We start from the raw sequence: 27,753 nt of genomic DNA, 5'->3' as shown, positions 1-27,753 counted from the left end.
TGTATATATTTTAATGCCAAAAAAATTTGTTTGAATAAATTCGGTCGAAAAAACCAAAATTTCTGAGATTATCGAGAACCCTTTTTTCTGGCCCATACTCAGAAAAAACTGGCATCGAGAAAAAGAAATGTTGGATACGAGTAGCCGTCATTGCCAACATATAAATTATGCATTTCTCTTTAGACACATGAACAAGTACGAATTTCGAAATGGCAACAATATTCGCTCACCCTCAAATTATTTTTATGGGTGTCCCAGCAAAAAAAGTATATTATTTGTTTTTTTGCAATGGTAAAAAATATATTATTTGTTGGGTTGACCAATATAATACAATATTCATCTCATCTATTATATGCAAATAGAAGCCCCCCACTACATGATTTCTCTTGACATGCAAGCTATCCACATCATCAATCTACATGCAGCCATCCATCTCAGTCCACCTGAGCATTCTAGCCACATCATCAATTCCAAATACTTTTCTTATTCCTGTAATTTAATTTCTCTTCCTCTCTTTTTCGTTTCTTCACCATACAACTTCATTTTAGCCCCAAGGACCGCTGCTCTGCCCGATCGCACCGTTTCTTCTCCTTCACAGATATCTACATGAGTTTCTTTACACAATTAATTCCCCATTGTAGGGCCCTCCATCGGTGCTTCCTACTTCTCTGCAATCACCATGGCTTCCGTTTCCTTCTTCAATGCCCATCAAATCCCACTTTTGTATTGCAATAGAAACAGATGGATTTTCTTCTCCCTCCTCATGCATGGGTAACAGATGTAGTTCATCTCCCTTTAAGAAGTGTAGCCTGGGCTGCTGGGCAGCCAACGCGCGTGCACGCCGGAGGGCGTCATCACGGACGGCCGGTCGGAAGACGTAGCGTTGGGTGCAGCCATGCTAGCCGCCTCCATGGCCAGGCTCGCCGTGGGAGCAGCAACAGGTCAAGCCAAAGGGCTTCGCCACGCGCCGTCCTGCGTCAACAACGACGCGTGCTGCTGACGACGCCACACAATGTTGCTGTGCCGGGATGAGCGGCGTCGTGGCCGAGGGCCTTTGCCGCGTGGGCTGGGTGCCACATCCGCTGTGAGTAGCGGTGTAGCCGGCTGGGCCAGCCTGACAGAGAGCCGTTCTTTGAAGCCGGATGCTGCTGTTGCCGCATGCGAGGACCAAAGTCGTGTTCTCCGCTGCTCTTGATTGCTTCATATTCCTTCTGTGCATGTGCATGCTGGCTTCCTTTTTGTTATGATGTGCAGGTGCCAATGGGTGTATCTCAATATCAATGGTCTTTGGCTGGATGGTTGCATTTGGATCGCTCTATTTGTTTTCTTTGCCGTGTGTCCCCCGTCTCAATATGTCAGGTAGCTACTTTCATTGGTTCCTGCTATATGGTTACTTGGTCTATTACATTTGGTCCGGTCATTATATAATTTATTGATTACCTTTCTCAGTTTACTTACCTTGCTCTATGTCATCTATCACATGTCCTTACCAATTGTTTCTGTGGGAGATCAGTTCTAATGTAACTGAGTGGAAGAAAAATTCTATTGTAACTGAGGAACAATCTCATATACTTCTATGTGCCTTCAGCAGTACAAAATCAAATATATACCAGAGTGAATAAATTTTATATCCCGCCTGCATTATATTACTCTTCTCTACTACCTATTGGTCGAAGAAGACACTCCTCCAAACAACGTGAAATAGATTATGCTGAGATATGGTTCATGCAATCAATACAATATATAATTATACCACTAATAATTTTAATCATTGCCTCTATATGAAAGCTATCATATTGTTGCTCATCATTACCTATATGAAATCTCATATTATTAATTTGAATTATTAACTTTTTTTTTGTTCAAGTTACTTAGAAGTCCACAACAAATTCCCGCAGCAACGCGCGGGGCATCAACTAGTTACTAGAAAGGCAAGGACGCCTTGTGTGGGTTGTTAGCACATGACAAGACTGAATTTGGTTGCTGGCTCGATAGCTCACGTCATGATTTTTTTTGGATCTTTTTCGCAAAAATGACGTCACATCTAGCACTTCTTTTCTGCAAAAATGATATCACACCTAGCGCCTTCACCACCAATAGTCACCGACAGTGGGCCATGCACGTGTGACCTGCCACGCGGCAGCGGATATGCCCGCATACGCATTTTGTGACCGTATTTGCACGAGAACGGAAGTTGAGTAACCATCAATTACCTTATTTGAAAAAAATGCTAGGTCGCACGATGAGGATGCTTACCATTTATCTTTCATGTTTAAGTAGACCATAAATACAATACAGCCCAAAATGCATACTATACTCCCTAGCCTTTATGTAGCATCTATACTAACTAAATGGCCATTTAATTCTTGCATTGGGGTCCTGACTCCCATTTTTTATTTTGTAAGTAACCATGGACAATGTTGATTAACCATCAAGTTTTTTGTTCAGATATTTGCAGGATGCTTTTAAGGTGCCACTGGTAATACAGCTCACTGATGATGAGAAGTTCCTGTGGAAGAATTTGACTGTTAACGAAAGCAAAAGGCTTGCACGTGAAAATGCAAAAGACATCATAGCATGTGGTTTTGATGTTGAAAAGACTTTCATTTTCTCTGATTTTAATTTTGTTGGAGGGTAAGGTTACTCATTTTAATTGTAGTTCTGATTAATTTTTGACCTTGTGGCACATCTTGTTTCTGTTCAGATAACTCTGCCGCTAAGCAAGTGAAGTGTATGCTGTTCGTCACAGCTTTGCTTACTAGATGACAAATTAAGTCTTCTTTCCTTTCCTTGCAGTGCCTTTTATGAAAACATGGTTAAAGTTGCTAGATGTGTGACATATAATAAGGTGAGGCCTCTTCAGTTGAAAAGGAGAATGTTTACTCCCTCTGTCCCATAATATAAGATATTATTACATCCAATATACTCATATATTGGATGTAATAAGATCTTATATTATGTGACGGAGGGAGTACATTCCAAAATCGAGTCGCTTCCCTTCAAGCATTATCTTTCACCAATATAGTTTACTCTTGAATGACAGGTTGTAGGAATATTTGGATTCAGTCAAGAGGATCACATAGGAAAGATTAGCTTTCCTCCTGTGCAAGCAGTTCCGTCATTCCCTTCTTCGTTTCCCCATCTCTTCTCTGGCATGGAACAACTATGTTGCCTGATCCCATGTGCAGTAGACCAGGTATAAACATAACTTTTTGTATAATCATCTTGTCTAACATGATTGGTTTTATATCCTATCAATATGGATGTCTTTACCCCGTAAAAAAAAATATGGATGTCTTTATTCCTATGCAAATATCATGGAGGCTCAGTTCTGTTGGCGGCTTCTAAAATAAGCTACCCCCTCCCCAGCTTATTTGGTTAACTGGTTTAGAAGCCTCAATGCATAGTATGGGGGCGGCTTCTGAAATAAACTGGGGAAGGTATGGCTTATGCCATAAGCTGCCAAAAGATCTGGGCCAAAAGCATGTCTGAATAATTTTGTCATAGATGCTGATCTGTTGGTAGATGTTTATATTTTTTTAACAAGCATCTGTTTGTCAATCGATTCATTTTCTATTCTGCCAGGATCCTTATTTCAGGATGACCCATGACGTTGCCCCTAGAATTGGTTGTCAAAAGCCATCACTGACTGAATCCAGATTTTTCCCTGCTCTTCAGGTACATTTATTTTTCTCAGGAATATGAATCCAGAAATTAATCTTCACTGCACAGAAGTTTGAAAATCTTTGTCTTTACTCTTATAAAAGTCTGAGTTGGTGGCAGTCCATTCACCCTTAGAGATAACCTCTTAAATTGCAAAAATTCAATTACCATGATTATCATGCATTCTACTCCATCCGTCCCAAAATTCTTGTCTTAGATTTGTCTAAATACGGATGTATCAATACATCCGTATTTAGACAAATCTAAGACAAAAATTTTGAGACGGAGTGAGTATGTAGTAGATAAATGTATCATAATATTTTTATTAGTTGATCCATTGATATATATTTTGAAATATATTTTTATTTGCACAAAGCTAGAGATTACTATGACACAAGCGTTTAAACAACTCATGCAATAAAAAAGAACTTCTGTAGCAAATGCTTGCACATTTAACTTCCGTAGCAATGCACAGGTATTTAGCTAGTGGCGATGAGACATGAATTTATGCATGGATGCACAATGGAGATCTTTGATGGTATTGGATTATCCATACAATGCCAGCCAGTTAGGATACCAACTTGTTACACCCACGATGCGGCTATATCTCCCACGTGTTGAGGCACGACTTAGAGGCATAACCGCATGGTGGTTTTGTCGCAAGAGGGGTAATCTTCACACAATCCCATGTACTGAATAAGAAAGGGATAAAGAGTTGGCTTACAATCGTCACTTCACACAAATAACAAGTTAAACATACATCATTCAGAATACAATCAAGGTCCGACTACGGAACCAAAATAAAAGAAGACAACCCCAAATGCTAGATCCCTGATCGTCCCAACTGGGCTCCACTACTGATCAACCGGAAAAGACGCATAACAATGATCAAGATCTTCATCGAGCTCCCACTTGAGCTCGGTTGCGTCACCTGCACTGGTATCATCGGCGCCTGCAACTGTTTGGAAGTATCTATGAGTCACGAGGACTCGGCAATCTCACACCCGCGAGATCAAGACTATTTAAGCTTATGGGTAGGGTAAGGTAATGAGGTGGAGCTGCAACAAGCACTAAGCATATATGGTGGCTAACATACGCAAATAAGAACGAGAAGTGAAGCAACGCAACGGTCGAGAAGCTAGAAGTGATCCTGAAACTACTTACGTTCAAGCATAACACAAGACCGTGTTCACTTCCCGGACTCCGTCGAAAAGAGACCATCACGGCTACACACGCGGTTGATGCATTTTAATTAAGTCAAGTGTCAAGTTCTCTACATCCGGATATTAACAAATTCCCATCTGCCACATAACTGGGGGAACGGCTCTCGAAAGTTTATACCCTGCAGGGGTGTCCCAACTTAGCCCGTCACAAGCTCTCACGGTCAACGAAGGATATTCCTTCTCCCAGAAAGACCCGATCAGTCTCGGAATCCCGGTTACAAGACATTTCGACAATGGTAAAACAAGACCAGCAAAGCCGCCCGATGTGCCGACAATCCCGATAGGATTCGCGCGTATCTCGTTCTCAGGGCAACACCGGATGAGACAGGCTATGAGTAAAATCAGCCCTCGAGTTTCCCCGAGGTGGCCCCGCAGGCGGCTCGGTTCGGACCAACACTTAGAGAAGCACTGGCCGGGGGGGTTAAAATAAAGATGACCCTCGGGTCTGCAGAACCCAAGGGAAGGTGATAGGTTGTTAGGCAAATGGTAAAACCAAGGTTGGGCCTTACTGGAGGAGTTTTATTCAAAGCGGACTGTTAAGGGGTTCCCATAACACCCAACCACGCAAGGAACGCAAAATCAAGGAACATAACACCAGATGACGGAAACTAGGGCGGCAAGAGTGAAACAAAACACCAGGCATAAGGCCGAGCCTTCCACCCTTTACCAAGTATATAGATGCATTAATTAAAATAAGAGATAATGTGATATCCCAACATATCCATGTTCCAAACATGGAACAAACTTCAGCTTCACCTGCAACTATCAACGCTATAAGAGGGGCTGAGCAAAAGCGGTAACATAGCCAAACAACGGTGTAGGATCGAAAGTATGTCTAGAGGGGGGGTGATTAGACTACTTGACCAAATAAAAACTTAACCTTTTCCTAATTTTAGTTCTTGGCAGATTTTAGCTATTGTAGGACAAGTCAAGCAATCATCACACAATTCAAGCAAGCATGCAAAGAGTATATTGGCAGCGAAAAGTAAAGCATGCAACTTGCAAGAATGTAAAGGGAAGGGTTTGGAGAATTCAAACGCAATTGGAGACACGGATGTTTTTCCCGTGGTTCGGATAGGTGGTGCTATCCTACATCCACGTTGATGGAGACTTCAACCCACAAAGGGTAACGGTTGCGCGAGTCCACGGAGGGCTCCACCCACAAAGGGTAACGGTTGCGCGAGTCCACGAAGGGCTCCACCCACGAAGGGTCCACGAAGAAGCAACCACCCACAAAGGGTCCATGAAGAAGCAACCTTGTCTATCCCACCATGGCCATCGCCCACGAAGGACTTGCCTCACTAGCGGTAGATCTTCACGAAGTAGGCGATCTCCTTGCCCTTACAAACTCCTTGGTTCAACTCCACAATCTTGTCGGAGGCTCCCAAGTGACACCTAGCCAATCTAGGAGACACCACTCTCCAAGAAGTAACAAATGGTGTGTAGGTAATGAACTCCTTGCTCTTGTGCTTCAAATGATAGTCTCCCCAACACTCAACACCCTCTCATAGGATTTGGATTTTGTGGAAAGAAGATTTGAGTGGAAAGCAACTTGGGGAAGGCTAGAGATCAAGATTCATATGGTAGGAATGGAATATCTTGGTCTCAACACATGAGTAGGTGGTTCTCTCTCAGAACATATGAGTTGGAATTGTGCATGTGTTCTGATGGCTCTCTCCATGAATGAAGAGGAGGTGGAGGGGTATATATAGCCTCCACACAAAATCCAACCGTTACACACAGTTTTCCAATCTCGGTGGGACCGAATCAACAAACTCGGTCGGACCGAAAAGGTAAAACTAGTGACCGTTAGAGATTTTCGGTGGGACTGACATGCAACTCGGTAGGACCGATATGGTTAGGGTTTGGGCATAACGTAATCTCGGTGAGACCGATTACACAAACTCGGTGAGACCGACTTTGGTAATTAGCTAACCAGAGAGTTGGTCAGGAAAACTCGGTGGGACCGATTTGCTCTTTCAGTGAGACCGAAAAGTTACAAAAAGGAAACACTGAATTTACATTGCAATCTCGGTGGGACCGATCCGCTCTTTCGGTGAGACCGAAAAGTTACGAAAGAGAAACAGAGAGTTTGCAATCCCATCTCGGTGAGACCGAGATCCCTATCGGTAGAACCGAATTGCTAGGGTTTGGAAGTGGCTTATGACAAGTGAAACTCGGTGGCGCCGGATAGAAAGAATTGGTAGGACCGAGTTTGGCTTAGGGTTTAGGTCATATGGATATGGGAAAGTAGTTGAGGGTTTTGGAGCATATCACTAAGCACATGAAGCAAGAGGCTCATTAAGCAACACCTCATCCCTCCTTGATAGTATTGGCTTTTCCTAAAGACTCAATGTGATCTCGGATCACTAAAATATAAAATGAAGAGTCTTGAGCTTTTGAGCTTGAGCCAATCCTTTGTCCTTAGCATTTTGAGGGTTCCACTTTCACATCCATGCCATGCCAATCATTGAGCTTTCCTGAAATAATCATCTTGGAATAGCATTAGCTCAATGAGCTATATGTTGTTATGAATTACCAAAACCACCTAGGGATAGTTGCACTTTCAATCTCCCCCTTTTTGGTAATTGATGACAACATATAGATCAAAGCTTCGACAAATGATAATAAGCATGAAATATATCGTCGATTTGAGAAGTATGTGATAAGTAAGAGCTCCCCCTAAATTTGTGCATATTTAAAATTTGCTTTGGACTGCAAATGCACAAGGAGTTAGAGTCATGGGTTACTCTTCCATGTCACATACATCTTGGTGGAGCGCTTAAAATGATAAGAATGAAATACATGCACTCACCACCAAGAATAGTGAATGATCACATAAGATAGATAAGATAATAGCATTAAGCAAACATTAAGTGTAGCTTATGATCAAACACATGATCATCAATGTCTCACAAGTATAGTATCTCAAGCACTCAAAAGCAAACAAAGTTCGAAAAACCACCAAATAAAGCAAGAGAGAAAAAAGCAACACTCTCTCTCGAAGCCTATGATCTATACATTTTTCTCCCCCTTTGGCAACAAGTTACCAAAAAGTTCCTAGAAAATGCATAGTGCTAGATCGACGCTCAGGCTTGATCTTCAAGTGGTGGTGGAGTCCGGATCACTCCAAGGACGAAGGCTTCCGTAGACGCTGAAGTAGACGCTGGAGTTGGAGCTGAGGTAGATGCTGGAGCAGGTTGGGCTGGTGCTACGGCTGGAGCTGAGGCGGTTGCTCTTGTGTCAGGAACTGGCACTGCAGATGACGTCGGACCTCGTGGCACTCTGGCAAAGGCATCAGTTGTAGTCCTGCCTCTCCTCTCCTGCATGTCATCTTGGAGCTGCTCCACTGCAGTCTGAATCTCTGTCACCTTGACATCCAAGTCATAGAACTTTTGTTCCATGATTCTCTCTTGGCTTGCCTGGTTCTGAGTTAGGGTGGCTAGTCCTTTCTCAATCCGCAGGGTGGATGCAATCAGGTAACCAAGCTGCTCTTGTTTGGTTTTCAAGAAATACTCAGATGCCTCCTCTTGAGTTGGCATCTTGGCAGCTTTCTCCTTCCTTGCCTTCTCCTTCTTTGCTTGTGCTTGTGCAGACGATGGTTCATTCTCAGTCATAACAACTTGATTATCTTCAAATTTTGGACGGATGGGCAGGTGTTCCTTGTCCAATAAGTATATGCCTGTACCCATCTTGGAGTTGATGAGCTCCTGAATCTGTGGGGCATATCCACAACTCCTCTTCTGGTCTACTGCTGTCCTCTTGATTGTCTCTACCGTGAGGCTCATCACCTTGAACTTCTGTGGCACATCAAAGATATGTAGCAAGTTGATTGCATGGCCTCTGATCATCTTGTGATCACCTGACTTGGGCAAGAGAGTGTGCCTCAAAATCCAATTAATAGTTGGCAGCCCTGACAGAAGATAATGCACAGACCCAAACTTGAAAGTGTCAAGTGCTTCATTTGGAATCTCCTTGTACATGTTTGACATTGAGTTATGATCCATCTTCTTCTTGGCATAGATATCCAAGTCATCCTCATGCTCTTCAGGGGCATTGATGAGCTGTGCCCACTCAGCAACAGTAGATTGGTACCTCGTACCCTCAGACATCCAAGTTATCCTACCATCTGGATAGAAGTGTGCCGTGGAGTAGAATTGCATAATGAGCTCCTTGTTCCACTTTGTGAGCTTCTGCCCAACAAAGTCTGCAACTCCACAAGCACTAAAGCTGTCCTGCACTCCAGGGTAGTGCTCTTCGTTTTCCTTCATGTAGGTCTAGTCGACCCATCTCATGTCACAAACAATGGACTTCTTATCAAGCAAAACTGTCTCATAGAAATCTTGCTGTTCCTTGGTGTGAAATCTGTAATCCACAGCAGTCCTTCTCCTTGAAGCATACGGATCTGCTTCTCTCCACTTACTCAGCCCTGAGTCTCTCCTGAGCTTCATATCCTCAGCCACAGGATGAGCATCATTGTGGTCTGGGGTCTTGGGCTTGAGTTTTCTGAGTACTTGCTCTTCATCATCTTCTTCTACAGCTTCAGGCACTGGGCCTTGTTCTTCTCAGCAGCTGGGATGCTTCTTGTATTCCTCTTTGGTTTTGGCTTTGGAGCTGGCTTGGCCTTGGAAGTAGCTGCCCCTGATCTTATGGCATCACCCATCAGCTTGGGTGCCTTAGGTGCTGGTGCAGCTACCTCTTCTTCTTCTTCTTCTTCCATGATGGAAGCCTTGCCAAGCACTCTGGCTACGGTTTTCTTCACCCTTTCCTTTCTTTTCTTGCCTTCAGCAGCAACTGGCTCTATGGGAGTGGGCTTCTCAGTTGAAGCTCTGGCCTTTGACATAGGCTGCCTGCCTGCTGGCCTTTTGACTTTCATCCCTGGCTTTGTGCCTTGAGCTGACTCAATTCTCTTGGAAGTTGCTTCCTCTTCTGCCACATAGTCCTCATCCTCTGAGTCTGAGGTTCTCTTCCTCCTTTGTCTGGTGGCAGCTTTTGGCAGATTGCTAGGGGTGCTCCTGCTGCCTTCATCAGAAGAACTGGAGGGACTAGTGCCCTCACTCATGTGCACTTGCTGTTCTGACACATTCTGGCTGTCACTCTGATCTGACATGATGAACAAGCTGTCTGCTGACCCTATGAATAGTTTATAGATGAGGTAGAATAGATGAGCATCACAAAATGCAGAATTTTTTGCAAAAGAATGATCCAAAAACTTAGTTTTAGTTTCCCACTGAAATCATCTCGGATCTACCGATTTTTAAACTCGGTGATACCGAAGCAGTTTTGGAACCTAAACTAGTGAACTCGGTCAGACCGAGTCACAGTTCGGTGGCACCGAGACTGCTAGGTTTTCACAAAGTTCCAAAATCGGTCACACCGATAAGTAATTCTCGGTCAGACCGAGTCTCACTTGTGCAATGGCATAAGCCAAATCGGTGGGACCGAGTTTTTCAACTCGGTGGGTCCGAGATGGTTTCGGCAGAAACCTAACCCTAAAATTTTCAAATCAAACCTGATCTACGAGCGCATTGACTGGATAGGAGTGTTTCAATCGTGGCAAGAATCATGATGATCACAATGTGCTAAGAATCGGATTGGAGAGTAGCACAAAGATCGAGTCCATACCCTAATTCGGCGGAGACTCGCTACGGCGGCAACGGCGGGGTAGAATTCCGTTGACGGCGATGGAGACCAGCGACTGGAGGCGGCTGGCGGCGAGAAGACGATCCGGAGACCACGTTGGCAGAGCAGGCTATCGCGCGGGTGAAGGGGTTCGGAGAAATTTCCAAATTTTGCCCGTGACTATATATAGCCCGACCCTGTCGGTGTGACCGAGTGGAACAACTCGGTGGCACCGAGATTCATAACTGCAAGCAGTTACTGAAACTCGGTGTGACCGAAAGGTTCAAATCGGTTGCACCGAGATCGAAAACCTAGATCAACTTAATGATCTCGGTAGGACCGAAAGTGGGGTATCGGTCAGACCGAGAATCATAAAGAGGTTTTGAAAGTTTAAGTCTATGACGAATCGGGGACTCCGAGCGCTCCTCACATAGAGTGGTTCGAATCTGACTTGATCAAATTTTGTGATGTAGCATGAATAGAGTTTGAGACGAGAAAAGCATAGATAGCTAGAGGAGGTTCTTAGGCATTCTTGTCCATCCACTTGGCAAAAGGAAATAAAACCAAACAATCAAAACAACAAGTGGATGTCCTCGAATGAGTAAAATATGCAACCAGCATGCTCACACAATAAGATGGCAAATGAAATATGTGACAAGGCATGCACAACCAATTCTAGCATCTATCAAGCAATTTGCGATGACAAGGTCATCTATATATGAGTATATTGACTTAGGAGTCAAGTGAGAACACTTGATCATAGGTCATACTCATCGTTTAAGCTCAAGTGGGGTTACCACTTTTACATAAAGCATTGTTGTGTTCACATCTTTAGAGTTGCTTTAGCTCAAGTCTTAGATTAAAGCTCCCCCTAGATGTGATATCCCCCCTTAGAGGGATGAACTAACCTCGGGTTTTGTCGATGATGACTTCATGTAGATGTTGAAGATGTGGATGCTCAATGTTGATGTATATCACTTGGAGCTATCCATTTGAGTGAATTGCACTTTCAATACCTACATGGGTTAGTCCCACAAGGAACAAACAAGGATATCCATAGACATAGAGTGATGCACACACAAGATGATGTCCATGAAAACTTTTAGGTTACCTTGTCCCTTGTCTTACCAACAAGAGGGTTTGTGACTCCTTGAACTAGTGCAAGATGTGGAAGTTGATTGCACTTGTTCTTGCCAAAATGATAAGAGTGAAGTATGTTGGCGGAGTCACCCTCAAGAACTCTCTAGTTCTTCTTCTTTTGGATCCACACCATCTTGATGGGAATCCTTGGAGTTGTAGTCGTACTTGATGAAGTGGAACTTGAAGTAGTCTTGGGAATCCACTTGACTAAGGTCTTAGGAGCTTCTTCAAATGCATCAATTTCCTCTTGAAGCTTGTCCTTGCCTTTTTGCTTGTAGTCTTGTAGTGGAAGATCATCTTGAGCTTGTGTCCCCTTGAAGGAAGCATCATACTTCTCTTGTTTAGGAACAAACTTTGTCTTGGGGTATTGATCTTCTTCCCACTCAACTCCATTGGCATTGAACTTTCGTTCAAAACCAACACCTTGATTCTTCCGGTGCATTCCTTGCTTGCGCACAATTTCCTCGAATTGCTTACTCCCGGCAAGGCTTTTGTACACTCCTTTCTCTATAATTCCCTTCAATAAGCTATTTTCTTGCTCAAGTGTAACTTGGCTAAGAGAATTATTAGTGGAATCAAGAGAACTACTAGAAGCAACAATATTGGATTTAGCATGATCATTGTTACTGCTAGAGGAAGAATATTTCTTGTTCTTGTTACTAGACTTGACTTGAGGCATGTAAGTGGATAAGAGTAAACGCTTGGCAATTTAAGAAGAACTTTTCTTGCGGAGATCATCATTGATTGCTTTTAAGAACTCATGCTCTTGCTCAAGATTGAGCTTTTCAAAGCGTAATTTCTCATGAGCTCTTAAAAGTTCTTGATAATCTTCGAAGATAGTTTCATGAGCTAACTTAAGAGTGTTTAGTTCTTTAGTTAGAGCCTCAATCTTCTCCTTATCATTATCATTCGTTTTATCTTAATTAGGATGTTTAATTGGTCTTTCATCATAGTATTCATCACTAGAGTTGTCACCAAGCAAATCATCACCTAACAAGTCATCTTCATCACTATTGAAATCAACATACTCGGGGTGTGTTACCTTAGGACCTCTGGCCATGAAGCATCTTCCAATTCCTTCATTTGGTGAGTCAAATATGTCGTAGGAGTTGGTTGACACAAGTGCTAGACCGGCAACACCTTCATCTTGAGTATCTTCGGAGTCGGAGTGATAACTTCTCTCGGAGTGGCTGTCGGAGTCGGAGCCGGATACCCATTCACCAACATGAGCTTGATGTCTTCGTTTCGTGTAGCTCCTTGATGATTTTTCCTTCCTTTCCGAATCCTTGCTTCTCCGTGAGTATCTTCATTCATAACGATCATCTCTACTCCTTCTCTCTCTTGGTGGTGATTCTTTGCTTCTTCTTTTTGGAGAATCTTCTCTTCTCTTGTAGGGAGCCGTACACTCATTGGAATAGTGTCCGGGTCTTCCACAACTGTAGCAGTTTCGCTCTCGACTAGAAGATCTTTTCTCATTGTAGGACCTTGACTTGAAGCTTCTATCTTTGCTTCTACTCTTGTAGAACTTGTTGAAGTTCTTCACCATTAAGCTCAATTCTTCATTGAAGTTTTGTTTCTCACTTGATGATGTAGGGGCTTCACATGAGGCTTTGTAGGCACCACTTGATTTGTTGTGAAGTTCCTCTTTATCCTTAAGTGACATCTCATGAGCAACAATTCTTCCAATCACCTCCGTTGGCTTGAGATCTTTGTAATTGGGCATCATTTGGATCAATGTGCACACGGTATCATATTTTCCATCCAAGGCTCTTAGAATCTTCTTGATGATGAATCTATCGGTCATCTCTTCGCTTCCTAAGCCGGCAATCTCATTTGTGATGAGAGCAAGCCTAGAGTACATTTCAGCGACACCTTCACCATCCTTCATTTTGAACTTGTCAAGTTGACTTTGAAGCACATCCAACTTGGATTCCTTGACGGAGTCGGTACCTTCGTGCATATCAATCAAAGTGTCCCAAATTTCCTTTGCATTCTCAAGACGGCTGATTTTGTTGAATTCTTCGGGGCACAATCCGTTGAAGAGAATATCACAAGCTTGAGCATTGTATTGCAACATCTTCAACTCATCCGCGGTAGCTTCACGGTTTGGTTCTTTCCCATCAAAGAAGTCACCTTGCAAACCAACACACACAATAGCCCAAACGGCGGGGTTATGTCCAAGAATATGCATTTTCATTTTACGCTTCCAACTAGCAAAATTAGTACCATCAAAGTAAGGACCTCTACGGTGATAATTTCCCTCGCCAGACGCCATACTCTCCTAGGTTGTGAAACCAAGGCTATGACCACCAAAAGCTATGGAGATCAAAGCAAATGGAGACCAAAGCTCTGATACCACTTGTAGGATCGAAAGTATGTCTAGAGGGGGGGTGATTAGACTACTTGACCAAATAAAAACTTAACATTTTCCCAATTTTAGTTCTTGGCAGATTTTAGCTATTGTAGGACAAGTCAAGCAATCATCACACAATTCAAGCAAGCATGCAAAGAGTATATTGGCAGCGGAAAGTAAAGCATGCAACAAGAATGTAAAGGGAAGGGTTTGGAGAATTCAAACGCAATTGGAGACACGGATGTTTTTCCCGTGGTTCGGATAGGTGGTGCTATCCTACATCCACGTTGATGGAGACTTCAACCCACAAAGGGTAACGGTTGCGCGAGTCCACGGAGGGCTCCACCCACAAAGGGTAACGGTTGCGCGAGTCCACGAAGGGCTCCACCCACGAAGGGTCCACGAAGAAGCAACCACCCACAAAGGGTCCACGAAGAAGCAACCTTGTCTATCCCACCATGGCCATCGCCCACGAAGGACTTGCCTCACTAGCGGTAGATCTTCACGAAGTAGGCGATCTCCTTGCCCTTACAAACTCCTTGGTTCAACTCCACAATCTTGTCGGAGGCTCCCAATTGACACCTAGCCAATCTAGGAGACACCACTCTCCAAGAAGTAACAAATGGTGTGTAGGTAATGAACTCCTTGCTCTTGTGCTTCAAATGATAGTCTCCCCAACACTCAATTCTCTCTCATAGGATTTGGATTTTGTGGAAAGAAGATTTGGGTGGAAAGCAACTTGGGGAAGGCTAGAGATCAAGATTCATATGGTAGGAATGGAATATCTTGGTCTCAACACATGAGTAGGTGGTTCTCTCTCAGAACATATGAGTTGGAATTATGTATGTGTTCTGATGGCTCTCTCCACGAATGAAGAGGAGGTGGAGGGGTATATATAGCCTCCACACAAAATACAACCATTACACATAGTTTTCCAATCTCGGTGGGACCGAATCAACAAACTCGGTCGGACCGAAAAGGTAAACCTAGTGACCGTTAGAGATTTTCGGTGGGACTGACATGCAACTCGGTAGGACCGATATGGTTAGGGTTTGGGCATAACGTAATCTCGGTGAGACCGATTACACAAACTCGGTGAGACCGACTTTGGTAATTAGCTAACCAGAGAGTTGGTCAGGCAAACTCGGTGGGACCGATTTGCTCTTTTGGTGAGACCGAAAAGTTACAAAAAGGAAACACTGAATTTACATTGCAATCTCGGTGGGACCGATCCGCTCTTTCGGTGAGACCGAAAAGTTACGAAAGGAAAACAGAGAGTTTGCAATCCCATCTCGGTGAGACCGAGATCCCTATCGGTAGAACCGAATTGCTAGGGTTTGGCAGTGGCTTATGACAAGTGAAACTCGGTGGCGCCGGATAGAAAGAATCGGTAGGACCAAGTTTGGCTTAGGGTTTAGGTCATATGGATATGGGAAAGTAGTTGAGGGTTTTGGAGCATATCACTAAGCACATGAAGCAAGAGGCTCATTAAGCAACACCTCATCCCTCCTTGATAGTATTGGCTTTTCCTAAAGACTCAATGTGATCTTGGATCACTAAAATATAAAATGAAGAGTCTTTAGCTTTTGAGCTTGAGCCAATCCTTTGTCCTTAGCATTTTGAGGGTTCCACTTTCACATCCATGCCATGCCAATCATTGAGCTTTCCTGAAATAATCATCTTGGAATAGCATTAGCTCAATGAGCTATATGTTGTTATGAATTACCAAAACCACCTAGGGATAGTTGCACTTTCAAACGGTTTGCTAGGAAGGTGGGTTAGAGGCTTGACATGTCAATATGGGAGGCATGATATAACAAGTGGTAGGTAGCGCGACATAGCGATAGAGCGAACAACTAGCAAGCAAAGATAGAAGTGATTTCGAGGGTATGGTCATCTTTCCTGAAATCCCGCAAGGAAGAAGAACGAGTCCATGAAGAAGACAAACGGACGTAGTCGAACAAATCCTTACAACTCCGGAACGAAGCCGAAGCTAACGAGAGAAGCAACCCGGAAAGAAGCAAACAACATGGTAAACACACAAGCATAAACATGGCATGATGCACAACCAAGGATGATGCATGTCCGGTTTAACTATGCATGGCATGGCAAAGTGCACAAATAAAACTACAAGTTAAGTGGAGCTCAATATGCAACGAGATGCATATTGAAAAAACACCACATCCTTTTATTTAGTTCGCTCTCGGTTATGTATCCAACAATATTAAATGTTGTTAAGCATGGCAAGAGGTGAAGCACAATTAAACTACACTATCTAAGCAATTTAAATGGGGGCCGGAAACATCAAACAACAATTCCGGTAAATCCCCATATGCATTTAGCAATTTAAGCAAACAACAGTTTAAACATTTTAAATGTTATTATCATGATGCGGATGACATGTGCAAGTTTTATGCAATTTTATGAAGATGTTGGCAAGTTATAAAATGTGGAGCATTTTGTCACCACGGCGGAAAGAAAGGGTGCCACGGCAACGACAACGGAAATGATGCACGGCAACATTCCGATGATCCGACAACTCATCGAGATGTCGGTGCAAAAGAAAAGGCGACGGGAGCGTGCCATGCAAGGATGATGGGGTGATCCCGGATACCGGGTTCCCACGGGTCGACGATGGTGCCAAGCGAGGGAAACAACTAACATTCACGGGAGGATACAACATCCAAACATTCATCTCATACAACACATGCATTCATTCACGGGCGGTCGTCTCGGGGTTATACCTCCGAAGCGTGCCTTCGGGGCGGTTCGGGTTTGATGGGATGTAGATGGAAGTAGACGTTCTCGGGACGGTCGTGGGAAGTAGTGGTACTATCGGTCCTCGGTGACGGAAGTGGAAGTAGTGGTACATGTTCGTTTTCAGAGAGGTACTTGATGAATCCAACGTCCTCGGGGCGACGGTAGTTGTACACTTGGTTTTGCCGGACCCACGGTGACGGTAGAGGTACAGACGTTCTTGGGGTACTTGTCGAACCGGTCTTGGTGTAGATGTACATGGCAAACATAGTGGTACTCGGCGCCTTATCGAACCCAAGCGACGGTAGTCATACACGACGCGTTGTGGAAGTCGTTGTACTCGCGGTCTTCGGTGAATGTAGTCGTACACGTATCGACGAGGTACTTGGCGCATCCTTGGTCCTTCAGGTTCGGTCTTGGCGATAGTAGTGGTACATGGGTTGTAACCAGCCTTGGCAGGTCACCGAAGCCAGCGGCGGTCGAGGTACATGGCGTCGAAGTGGGCTCCGGGGTACTTGTTGGCTTAGGGCCGGAGGCGTTCGGTCCAACGAGCGCCACATGTGCATGCAGGCAGCAACAGGAGGTCGATGGCAGACCAGCAGCAAGACGAAGTGGAGCCGGCGTCGGCCTTGACGTGGAGCAAGGGAAGCAGAGCTCCTGCTAGGGCGATGGCGGCGAGCAGGCAACGGAACTTGGCCGGTGTGGAGCAGAGCAGCGGCAAGGAGGAGAAGGGAGCAGGGGCATGCCGGATGTGGAGTGGCGCCTGGTCGCCGGCGAGGTGGCCGTCCGGCCGAGGAGACGAACGCAGGGTCGGGCGCTGTTGCGGGGTGCTCGTCTCCCATGCGGCTCGGGCGTGAGGGAGTCAAGAGGAGCAGAGGAAGGGGAGGGCGGAGATCGCGGAGGTGGTCGGGGCGGCAACTCCGATGGCCGGCCGGCGAGGCCGTGGCGTTGGCGCAAAGGAGATGCGCAGCTGCACTTGTGGGGATGCGGCGCCACAGCAGCTTGCACGGGAGGACGGAGAAGGAGCAGAGGAGAGGACGACGCGGGGCTGCAGGATCCTGCGAGGGGCAGTGGCGTCTCGAGCTCCTGGTGGCCGGGAGGCAGAGCACGGGCAGGAGGGGAGGATGATGGGGTCTGGAGGGCAAAGTGATATCTTACACATGAAATGTTTCAATTGGAAGTATTCAAACTTGTTCCTAGAATTTCTAATTGTGAAGTTACAAGTGCATCCCATATTTATGCATATGTTAACCAAGACTAACAAATGTAACTAACCTTTCTTTATGAGATAAATGCAATAGCTTTTACCGAGGGATAATTATACCCACGGTATGGCTGTACCAAAATACCTTGAAGAAAATTTCTTATTTGACACTGTCTTAAAATCTGATTTCTTATTTGACACCGGAAAAGTTTTTCTTCCCTATTTGACACTAGTCCTAAATTTTATTCCCTATACAATACTTCCATCCATTTTGAGCCTAAATGACACATGAAAAGACGATTTTGCCCCTCATGCGGTATGTGTGTGCGCGCGTGTGTGTTGTTGCGTGTGTGGGTGCACGCGCACATGTGTGTGTGCATGTGTGCCGCTGCGTGTGTGTTTGCTACTGCGTGTGTACGTGCGCGCGCGTGTGTGCTGTTGCGTGCCTATGTGTTGCCTGCGTGTGTACGTGCGCGCGCGTGTGTGTGCTGTTGCCTGCTGTGTGCTGCTGCGTGTGTGTGTATGTGTGTGTGTTGCTGCGTGTGTGCGCGTGCATGTGTGTTGCTGCGTGTGTGTGTACGTGCACGTGCGTGTTGTTGCGTATGTGTTGGTGCATGTGTATGTGTTGCTGCGTGTGTGCTCCTGCACTCGCACTGGTGCTGCGTGTGTGCGCTATTGTCCCCCACACACATACCACATGAGGGGCAAAAGAGTCTTTCAGATGTCATTTAGGCTCAAAATGAACGGAAATGTCATATAGGGAATAAAATTTAGAATTTGTGTCAAATAGGGAAGAATTTTTTTTCCAGTATCAAATAAGGAAGCAGATTTTAAGATAGTGTCAAATAAGGAATTTTCTCAATACCTTGTGCATGTCTGTGCCTACGTATACTATGCCTTAGGGCCCACACGGGTAATCTGATTTAGTTTGGGTAAGTCACGGGTACTAGAAATCACATGCTGATATCCAAGATATAAACAGGGCAGGCTTATCCCTAAGCTACTCCCTCCGTTTTCAAAAAGAGGGCGTGCATGTGGTTGCACGTAGACCAACACAAACCAGAGCGCACCAGTCCTATGAATATTCACACCCCTAGCTCAACTCCTGATTGGAGATACGCTTTCCTTTTGGAGAAAGATGGGAAAAATTGGATGCCTTGTTTTCGGGACCAGAGGGAGTAGCTTGCAAGGCAAGGTAGAAACCGGATGTAGAAGGGTTTCCACCGCCTAAATACCCCTACATAAAGGGTGGAGAGGGCCCCGCATAAAAATCATTTCCACCGCCTCAATACCCCACATAAACCCTAGAATTTGTTGGGTTGCTTCCCAGTCCGCCTAGAGTCATTGCTGTACACTTGTTCATCATATAATCGATACGCACAGGACGTAGGCTATTACCCAATCAGGGGGCCTGAACCTGTCTACACATCGGTGTTGTGGTGTTGACGTTGGCCTGAGGGTTCCCTGGAAACAAACAAATCTCATGATGCACATACTGTAAGATCGCGATTATCAAATTGTCCACAAGCTTGTATTATTATGATAAATACAAAGCCAGTTTAACTGGTACTAGTTAGTTGTTGAACTTGCTATTTTCTCAAATTGGCCTTTTTGAACATGTACAAGACTTTTGACTTCTATTTATGGAGTCCATGAAACATGTCTTTTGTTCAGCATTTCTTTTTTACTTCATACTCCCTCAGTTCCAAATTATAACATGTTTTAGTTTGGTAGCTTTTCCTTTTGAAATTGCTTAGTTTGGTAGCTTATAAGACTCATAACCTTGGGGTTGCGGGTTGGATTCCCTCCTGAGTCAAACTTCTTTAAGTTTGATCAAATTTATAGAAAAATATAGCACCATCTACCGCACCAAAATTTCACTAAATCTGCCATGAAATAGATTTTCGTAGTATATTTATTTGGTATTGATAGAGGCTAAGGTGTCCCGATGTTTCGATGAGATGGTGGCTATCGTTTTCTGTGGGAGTCGACCTTGACGATCCGACTACGAACGTGCGAGACGTCGCGCCTTAGCAATCGCTAAACCAACTTCCAAGGGTTATTGACCACGCCGGAGCACGATCAACCTGACCACGAGGGTCTGTTTCCTGCGAGCAAACGAAGAACAAGCAAGAAACTGAGATTGCAATCGGGATATTGCGAATATAAGATGAAAGCTTTATTGATCAAGGTGGGGTTCTGTGACGTCTTGGTCTGGTCGTTGGACACAAACGAAGTACGCGAAGTTGCAGCTATGGCGAACTTTTAATCTAAACAAAACCCCAGGAAAAAGCTACTAGATGGATCTACTTATATAGGAGCAAGGGATGGCGGCCAAGGAGGTGGGAGGACGTCCCAAGGCAGCCTAAAACTAACCCTAGGTCGTACAAGGCTCATGGCCCAAGTGGAGGTGATGCAACACCTTTGGGCTTGTAGTTTGACTCGGATTCTGCTGCAACGTCAGATTGTTTCGTCCGTAACTCAACGCTCCGAACGAATTTGAAGGTGAATCCAATTGGGTTGGAAAGAGCATGAAATCTAGTTTCCAACAAAAAAAGAATCACCCAATTCGGAGTCCGTATGAAAAAGTTGTTGGCGTTTTGAGTCAGATATGTCTGTGTAGTCCGAATCTGAATCCAGAACGTGAGAGACTTGGACTCTATCTTCTCTTGGCCCAAAAGTGACGTGAGAGGACTTTTTGAACACAACATAAACTTCTCCTTTTCCCTTATCTTCATATGTGGATTGTACAAATGTCCCATACACCTGCAATTAGACAAAACACAAAAGTGTGTGAAGTATTTTTTTTTCTGGATAACATAAATAGATTATTGAATAGTTTGCATTAGAAATCACCTGACAAATATGCATGTATGCAATATTTTTGGTCGTATCTAAGGTAGTCATGTCCTCATCAGGTATTGTAAATGCTGATACATTTCCTATGAACTTGTAACATGCTGTTATGTACAGACCATTGTACATTACCATTGCTAATTATAAATGAAAAAGACTCACGGTAGGGGTTTTCCCTACTGTTTTTGGTAAAAAAAATCCTATAAACTTGGTCAAACATAAAGAAGTTTGATTTAGGTTGAAACCATAACATTCTACAATTTTAAACGGAGGATATCTTGGATGCGATGAATTTTTAAGACACTACTTTACCAGTTGCTTATTTCTATTTTACAGGGGGAGAGCACGAAAATGTCAGCTAGTGATCCAAATTCTGCGATATATGTGAGAGATAATGAAGAAGAAATAAAGAAGAAGGTTTGTTGTGAGCATAACTTTGACCTGAGAAATATTTGCCGACAATTACAAATCTTGAGCTAGTCCTTTTTTTGTGTGAAATGGTTGCTAGCTTGAGCCAAAGATGAAACTGTGGACTGTGGGATTGTTCTATTATTTCACAGGCTTATCATTATTGTTATTCGTTTTCCAGGTGAACAAATATGCTTTCTCAGGTGGCCAAGACTCAGCGGAACTCCAAAGAGAGCTTGGAGCTAACCTTGAGGTAAGCCCTTGTCCTGCTCTTGAGCACTCTTTATTGGACAACAAATTAGTGCAGATAGCAAGCCTTTTTTGCTTCTCCGATTGCCTGTATTGTACTCCACTTTCTGAGATGTATTGCTTGAGATGCAAAACTTAAACTAAATAAATAGTTTGAGTATATATTGAGAAAAGCTTTCAGTCCTACAGAATCTGCAGTTGGGAAGCGATGTGCATACGATTTATTTGGTACTCCCTCCGTAAACAAATACTCACTCCGTCCCAAAATAAGTGTCGTGGTTTTAGTTCAAATAAGTCCAAATTTGAACTAAAACGACGGAACTTACTTTGGAACGGAGGGAGTATCAGGCATTTTAGATATTTCAATATGGATTACATACGGACTGAAATGAATGAAGAATACATTAAAATGCGTCTATATACATCTGAATCAGAAAAGAGTTAAAACGTCTTATATTTATTTACGGAGGGAATACTATACCTGCTAGTGATCTTACATGTGCTGGCCTACAATTGAAAGGAACGTCATCGTGACAAAGCATCATTCGCACCTCGTCTTATTCTTGTTTTGTTCCTGCAATATTCTTGTTGTGTACTGGGTTCCTTGAGCAAGACAAAACCAATCAGTGAATTATAATTGTGGTGTTCAGGTGGATGTCCCGATTAAGTACCTGAACTTCTTCCTTGAAGACGACGATGATCTTGAGCAGATAAAGAAGGTAATATTTCAAGTTATGCTACACATATGGGATCAGTTTATTGGATACGTTTCCTCTACCTATTTTCCTCAACTAAATGTATGTTCTGAATCTCAACGTCAGGGTTACGGGGATGGAAGCCTGCTAACTGGTAAAGTGAAGAATCTTCTTGGTGACGTTCTATCTGAGCTGGTTAAAAGACATGAGAGAGCTAGAGCTCAAGTGACCGAGGAGGTAATGCAATTCATCAGATCTGTCATCTTGCACACTTCTGTACATTCTGAAGTACACAATGAGTATGGCGCAATAATATTTAGTATCTTTGCGACAAAAAAGATATTTCGTATCCACTGTGCTCACACGGCTGACAGCATGTATATGCAAGCACGGCTGACAGCATGGCTATAGTTTCTTAACGAAATGCTCATCTCAGCAATATGCATCGAACATATATTACTTGTCTATTTAACGATTTCCTGCTTGTGCAGATGGTTGACGCCTTCATGGCTGCGAGACCTCTTCCCAATATGTTTGGCTGAGAATATTATCAAGACAGGAATGCTACCAATGTACAAGGTTTATTTTTAGTCAGAGTAGTTCTTTTTCATTTTTTCCAGTGGCCTGACGTAGCAACGGTCCCAAGACGCTAATGATTTTAGCCATGATCAATTTCGACGCAGAATAACGAAGTACTAATTCACTAGTCTCTTTTTGGTTGTGCAAAAACAAAGTTGACCTTCTTATCCAAGTGTCTGACTGGACAAGATTCTTTGCCCCCAAAAATAGCCAACCTCCTCCTTGTAGACTGGGCTTGGGCCCACAGGCACACAATTTTTTTTTTGGCAAAACTGACTAGCATCTATCTCCATACACCTCACTCCTTCCATGTTTTTAAAACTAGAATTGCTATTTTGAAACTGCATTCCCAACATTTTTGTTTGCTGAGAAATCAGTTGACCATGTAGCAAGATCCCTTTGTGTTACTACTTGAGAAGCATGACAATTGCACAAGCTGACACTCTTGTACAGAGAAATCAGAAATGTAACAAAAGGCTCCTGAAACTTACTTCCACTCACTATTATTATATGCTTCGGATATTTTCATATATACTATATACGGACTGAAATGAGTCTATATATATCCGATTTAGAAAGAAAAAAGTTAGAACATCTTATAACAATGAACGGAGGCAGTACTTATCATTGCATTGAGTGTCGCTTTTGATGGAGATAACCAAAAGGATGCCCATCGGTTTGTAGGACCTAGGCACTTTGTATTGACAAAAGGACCTGGATATTCAGGAAACATCAGATTTTTAGGAATGGAAAATCGAACATTTTTCATGGCAAATTATGTTTGCCGAAGATGACAAGTTTAGTTGACGAGCATGGCAAATTTGCTTCAGTTCATTTTTTTTGCCAGGAAATTGCCATGCTTGAAAATTAAATTTGCCATCATCCACCAACATAAATTGCCATGAAAAATATTCGATTTGCCATGTTTAAACTTTCCGTTGACAAAATTCAGCATATTGATTAACATAAAGAATGAAAAAAATGACGGGAAAATGTACCTCTCAAGCTACAACAATATTGGATTGGGAGGTCAATAAATTTTGTATGCGATCTGAAAAATGTGGCGAGTGGTGTTATGAAACTTTAGAAAGCAAAATGCCCCACTTAAAGGCCAATTTGGAGAGTCAATGTTGTTGGATTCTTAGATACAACTCGCGACAGCTTCGATTTGAGTGGCCGTGGAGCCGAAGCAGACTTTGTATGAGGGATATAATGCCTAAACAATGCGCAAAACTGGTTCAAGTTATAGACTGGTTAGATATGATTTTTTTCTGATACCTAATTAGAGAAGATTGGGCCGCAGTCGTTGTCGTTAAACCCTTGAATAAATCTGAAACAATTGACATCAAATGTTATCATCTCGCACAATAAGGGAGACTACAAGAATCTAAGCTCTGTTGACTATATCTGGATGAACGAACTCGAGAAGGATCGGGTGACCGAGGAATCACACCATTGGAGCCTTTCTTCATGCTATATTTATTGATGGAAGCGGAAGGAAAGAAAACTTACCATTTCAATGAGAGGTAGAAATACAATAGAAGTTATTGATACTGATTTAGATGAGCAGCATAGCCTGAAGGAAGAAGTTCGTCTTGTTAGCGAGTAGTTTTAGACAATTTTCACGAGCATACAGAGGAGAAAGAAAACCAACCAATAAAGACAACTAACTACCGATCCTCCTATTAAATCCAGCAGTCATTTTGTTTGATGTCCCTATGATAATCGGTAACTTTGCATTTCCAGTTGACTAGAGCCGGTGAAAACATTGAAATACATTGCATCAACCTGAGGGAGTATTAGCCCGTTGTTGTACCCATTCCTTGTCCAACTTTGCTAATTTTTCCTTTCTACCTGTGTCTTGAGCTCGAAGCTTCCCAACAGATAAAACAAAATAAGCTCAAAACTCCTCAAAAAAGACAGAATGAACAATGGGTAAGGATGACGGTTGAAACCCGGAAAAAAACATCATCATTCACTCAAACGTCACACTTTCGAGGACAACAACAATCCTAACATAAGCTTCTATGCAAGGACAAAAAACTGTAATATTTACGAGAACAACAACCCTAACATAAGCTACTATGCAAGGACAAAAAACCATAACATGAACATCTAGCCTGAGCAAAGGCACTGAGACTCTTTTTTGTGTTGCCTACAGCCGAAGCAATATGCAAAGGAGAGACGAATCCATGGGCTTGCCGTCAAAGTCAATATGTCCTCGTGATTATAAAAGAGTGTTAAAATTGTACTTAATATTGTGCTCGTATTATTCATGAATTTATCTCATGCACTTCCGACGATATTTGTTAATTGTGAGGAGACTTCCAGCAACATTTGTTTAGTGTGAGAAGATGTTTCAATCAACTGCGCCTGTAAGGACTAAATGTTAAGATGCTGCCGGCTTGAAGGTGGCCATAGTATGTGTGCGTGCGTTTATAAAGGAGTGTGTATTGGAACGACTTCGATTGTACTGTTATAAAAAAATGTTCTATCTAATATAAAATATATTTACAATGAAGTAAAATTTATATTTACAAATAAGAAAAAGAGGGAGAAAATGGATGGAGCCACGTTAACCATCGGAGCGCTGGGTCCAGTGTACATTGACCCACGGAGCGATTCATTCCATCTCGGTTCGATGGGTTAGGCGCACGGTTCAGACCTCACCGCTCCATACCCACCCCTGTCCCCTGATCAATTCAGCGCGCCGGTAACGGACCATCGTCCGCAAAGCAATCCGAAAGGTAGCACGAGGACGGGACAAGCCACGTCTTGACGACACGGTTCCTCGCGCCCTTGCCGAACTCCCACGCCGCGCCGGTGATCTCTCGCTTGCCCAGGTCGTACTCGACGACCTTCCACGGCGACCATATGTACACCACCGCCTGGTTCTCCGGGTGCATCGCCAGGAACCTCACCTCGCCGCCGTCCACGACGTCGCTGACTCTCACGGCGTGCTTCAGGCGCCACCGCTGGCGCGGGCGGTCGTCCTCAAGCGACCAGACTTTGAGTAGCCCGCTGTGGCTGCAGAGGTAGTGCAGCCGGCCGCCGGAGTGCGCGACGCGGCCGTCGCCGTCCGCCGGCTCGGGGAGGTCGATGACCGTGCACGCGAGCCCGGCGGCGAGGTCCATGCGGACGACGCAGTCCGGGTCGGAGGCGAGGAAGTACACAGCGCCGCCGTGGCAGTGCACCGAGCCGGAGAGGGAGCCCGCCGGGACGCCGCCGAACTCCACGTCGTGCGCGGCCCACGCCCGCGTCTCCGACGAGAACACCTCCACCGCCGCGCCGCGGTCGCGCCACCCGGTGAAGTTGATCACGTGGTAGTGCTGCCCGACGAGCGGGTCGAACGCCAGCACGGAGAGCCGCGGCTCCTTGGCCGGCCTCGGGAGCGCCGCCCAGCTCCTGGTGACCGGGCTCACGACATAGAACTCCGGCGAGCCGGGGGCGCGGCAGAGGAGCAGGCCGTTGCACCCGTCGCAGAAGATGACGCTGTCGTGCAGCGGGAAGAAGCCGAGGTCCCGGGCCTCGAGCCGGCGGCCCTCGCCCGCGCACGCGTACACGGGCCTGCTGCCGCCGCCGCCGCCAAGCGCGTCGCCGTCGTCGTCGGGGAAGCAGATCATGGACATGTGCAGGGGGAGCCGGCGGCGGACATAGCCGTCGGCGATGGCGGCGCACCAGTTCTTGGAGACGCACCTGGAGCGCGCGACGGAGTCCAGGGGCAGGCGCAGGATGATCTCCGCGAGCACGTCGTCGCCCAGGTCGATCTCTTCCGGAGCAAAGCCCCTGGCACTCGCGTCGCTGTCGACGGAACAACTCTTGAGGATCGCCATATATAATTCTTCTTGGCACGTACACTGCGCTCTTTACTGAATATACAGACCGAGTAGAGGGAAACGGAGGAAGAAACAACAGCAGGAAGTTTCAGATAAGAGTGATGGATGCAGATGGAATGCAATGCTAAGATTAGAAGGGATGGGCTATAAATAGGCCTCCAAAAAATGTATACGGGTGGATGAGAATACTCGCGTGCTACCTGGTCGGCACGAAATGGAATGATTGGAGCCCGCGTGTGCGCCGACGTGTATCTGGTACGTAGCTCAGTCGACAGCAGAGGAGAACCTGCGGGAGGGATGGCGATGATCATCGTGGACTATGCTAGGTCGTGACACGTATACCCGTTTAGAACTGGACTTGAGCTCCAGTGGTTCGTTCGGGCTTCTCTCGTCGCCACCAGCTGACACCGCATCACCGCGGAAAGGGGAGGTGGCGGCCGCATTCCGAGCAACGTTTTCCGGTGCGCGGCGGTGGCGCGATATGGTGCGGTGGTCGTGGCCGGTGGAAAAATAATCGAGACCGCCGCGCCGCGCCGCACTTCACATGCCCTGTGCGGTGGTGCGCCGGCTCCAAAGTCTAGGATCGCTCCTTCTCCTCACACGCAAATGACGCGATCAGAATGCCCCATTTCCGTTTGATCATTCTTCGCCTATCAAAATTGAGTTGGGAAAAGTTACGTGGGTTTAGTACGTCAAAACCCGGCCAGCTTATCAAAAAGCAAATGGGTTAATATAAAGAGCTTCCGGAAATTGAAAAAAAAGGACAAAAGAAAGGTTTAGATGGGAAGAGATACACTTTAGGCTTATCGTGTGTCTATAGTTGGACTTCTCCTTTTTTTCTGTTGTTTTACAAAATGCTAATTTTTAGGCATGGCAAATCTGACTTTTGCGACAATTTATATTGGCATGATGATGACAATTTTTTTTTGAAGGGAAGCCAGTTGGCACTTTATTTAAATATCGACAGAGTTACATCCTTGAGTACATGATGATGATGAAAATTTTAGTTTACAAGCACGGCAATTATCTGAAGAAAAAACTAAACTAAGACAGATTTGTTATGCTCGTCAAGTAAACTTACCATCATCAAAGAACATAATTTGCCATGAACATGTTCGATTTGACATGCTAAAAAATCTGACGTCATATTTATAGTAGAGTCCTTGTT

At 44.5% G+C, this 27,753-nt stretch overlaps 2 protein-coding genes across 2 annotated transcripts; one reads left to right on the top strand and one right to left on the bottom strand.

Annotated features, from left to right (window-relative positions):
* The first annotated feature begins 1,028 nt into the window (after window positions 1-1,028).
* Window positions 1,029-23,141, top strand: LOC125518732 (tryptophan--tRNA ligase, cytoplasmic-like). The gene is made up of 11 exons (XM_048683559.1): window positions 1,029-1,084; window positions 1,255-1,359; window positions 2,449-2,634; window positions 2,797-2,848; window positions 3,044-3,196; window positions 3,586-3,678; window positions 21,155-21,230; window positions 21,406-21,479; window positions 22,126-22,194; window positions 22,297-22,407; window positions 22,662-23,141. The coding sequence occupies exons 1-11, from the start codon at window positions 1,029-1,031 to the stop codon at window positions 22,710-22,712; spliced, it is 1,026 nt and encodes a 341-aa protein (XP_048539516.1). The 3' UTR covers window positions 22,713-23,141.
* Window positions 23,142-25,225: 2,084 nt separating this feature from the next.
* On the bottom strand, window positions 25,226-26,738 carry LOC125520855 (putative F-box protein At3g10240). The gene has a single exon (XM_048685890.1). The coding sequence runs from the start codon at window positions 26,580-26,582 to the stop codon at window positions 25,452-25,454; it is 1,131 nt and encodes a 376-aa protein (XP_048541847.1). The 5' UTR covers window positions 26,583-26,738; the 3' UTR covers window positions 25,226-25,451.
* Between the last annotated feature and the right edge of the window lie 1,015 nt (window positions 26,739-27,753).

The sequence above is a fragment of the Triticum urartu genome, chromosome 7 (genome assembly GCF_003073215.2).
Source record: "Triticum urartu cultivar G1812 chromosome 7, Tu2.1, whole genome shotgun sequence".
Taxonomy (NCBI): Eukaryota; Viridiplantae; Streptophyta; class Magnoliopsida; order Poales; family Poaceae; genus Triticum; species Triticum urartu.
This window is presented reverse-complemented; position numbering and strand designations above follow the sequence as displayed.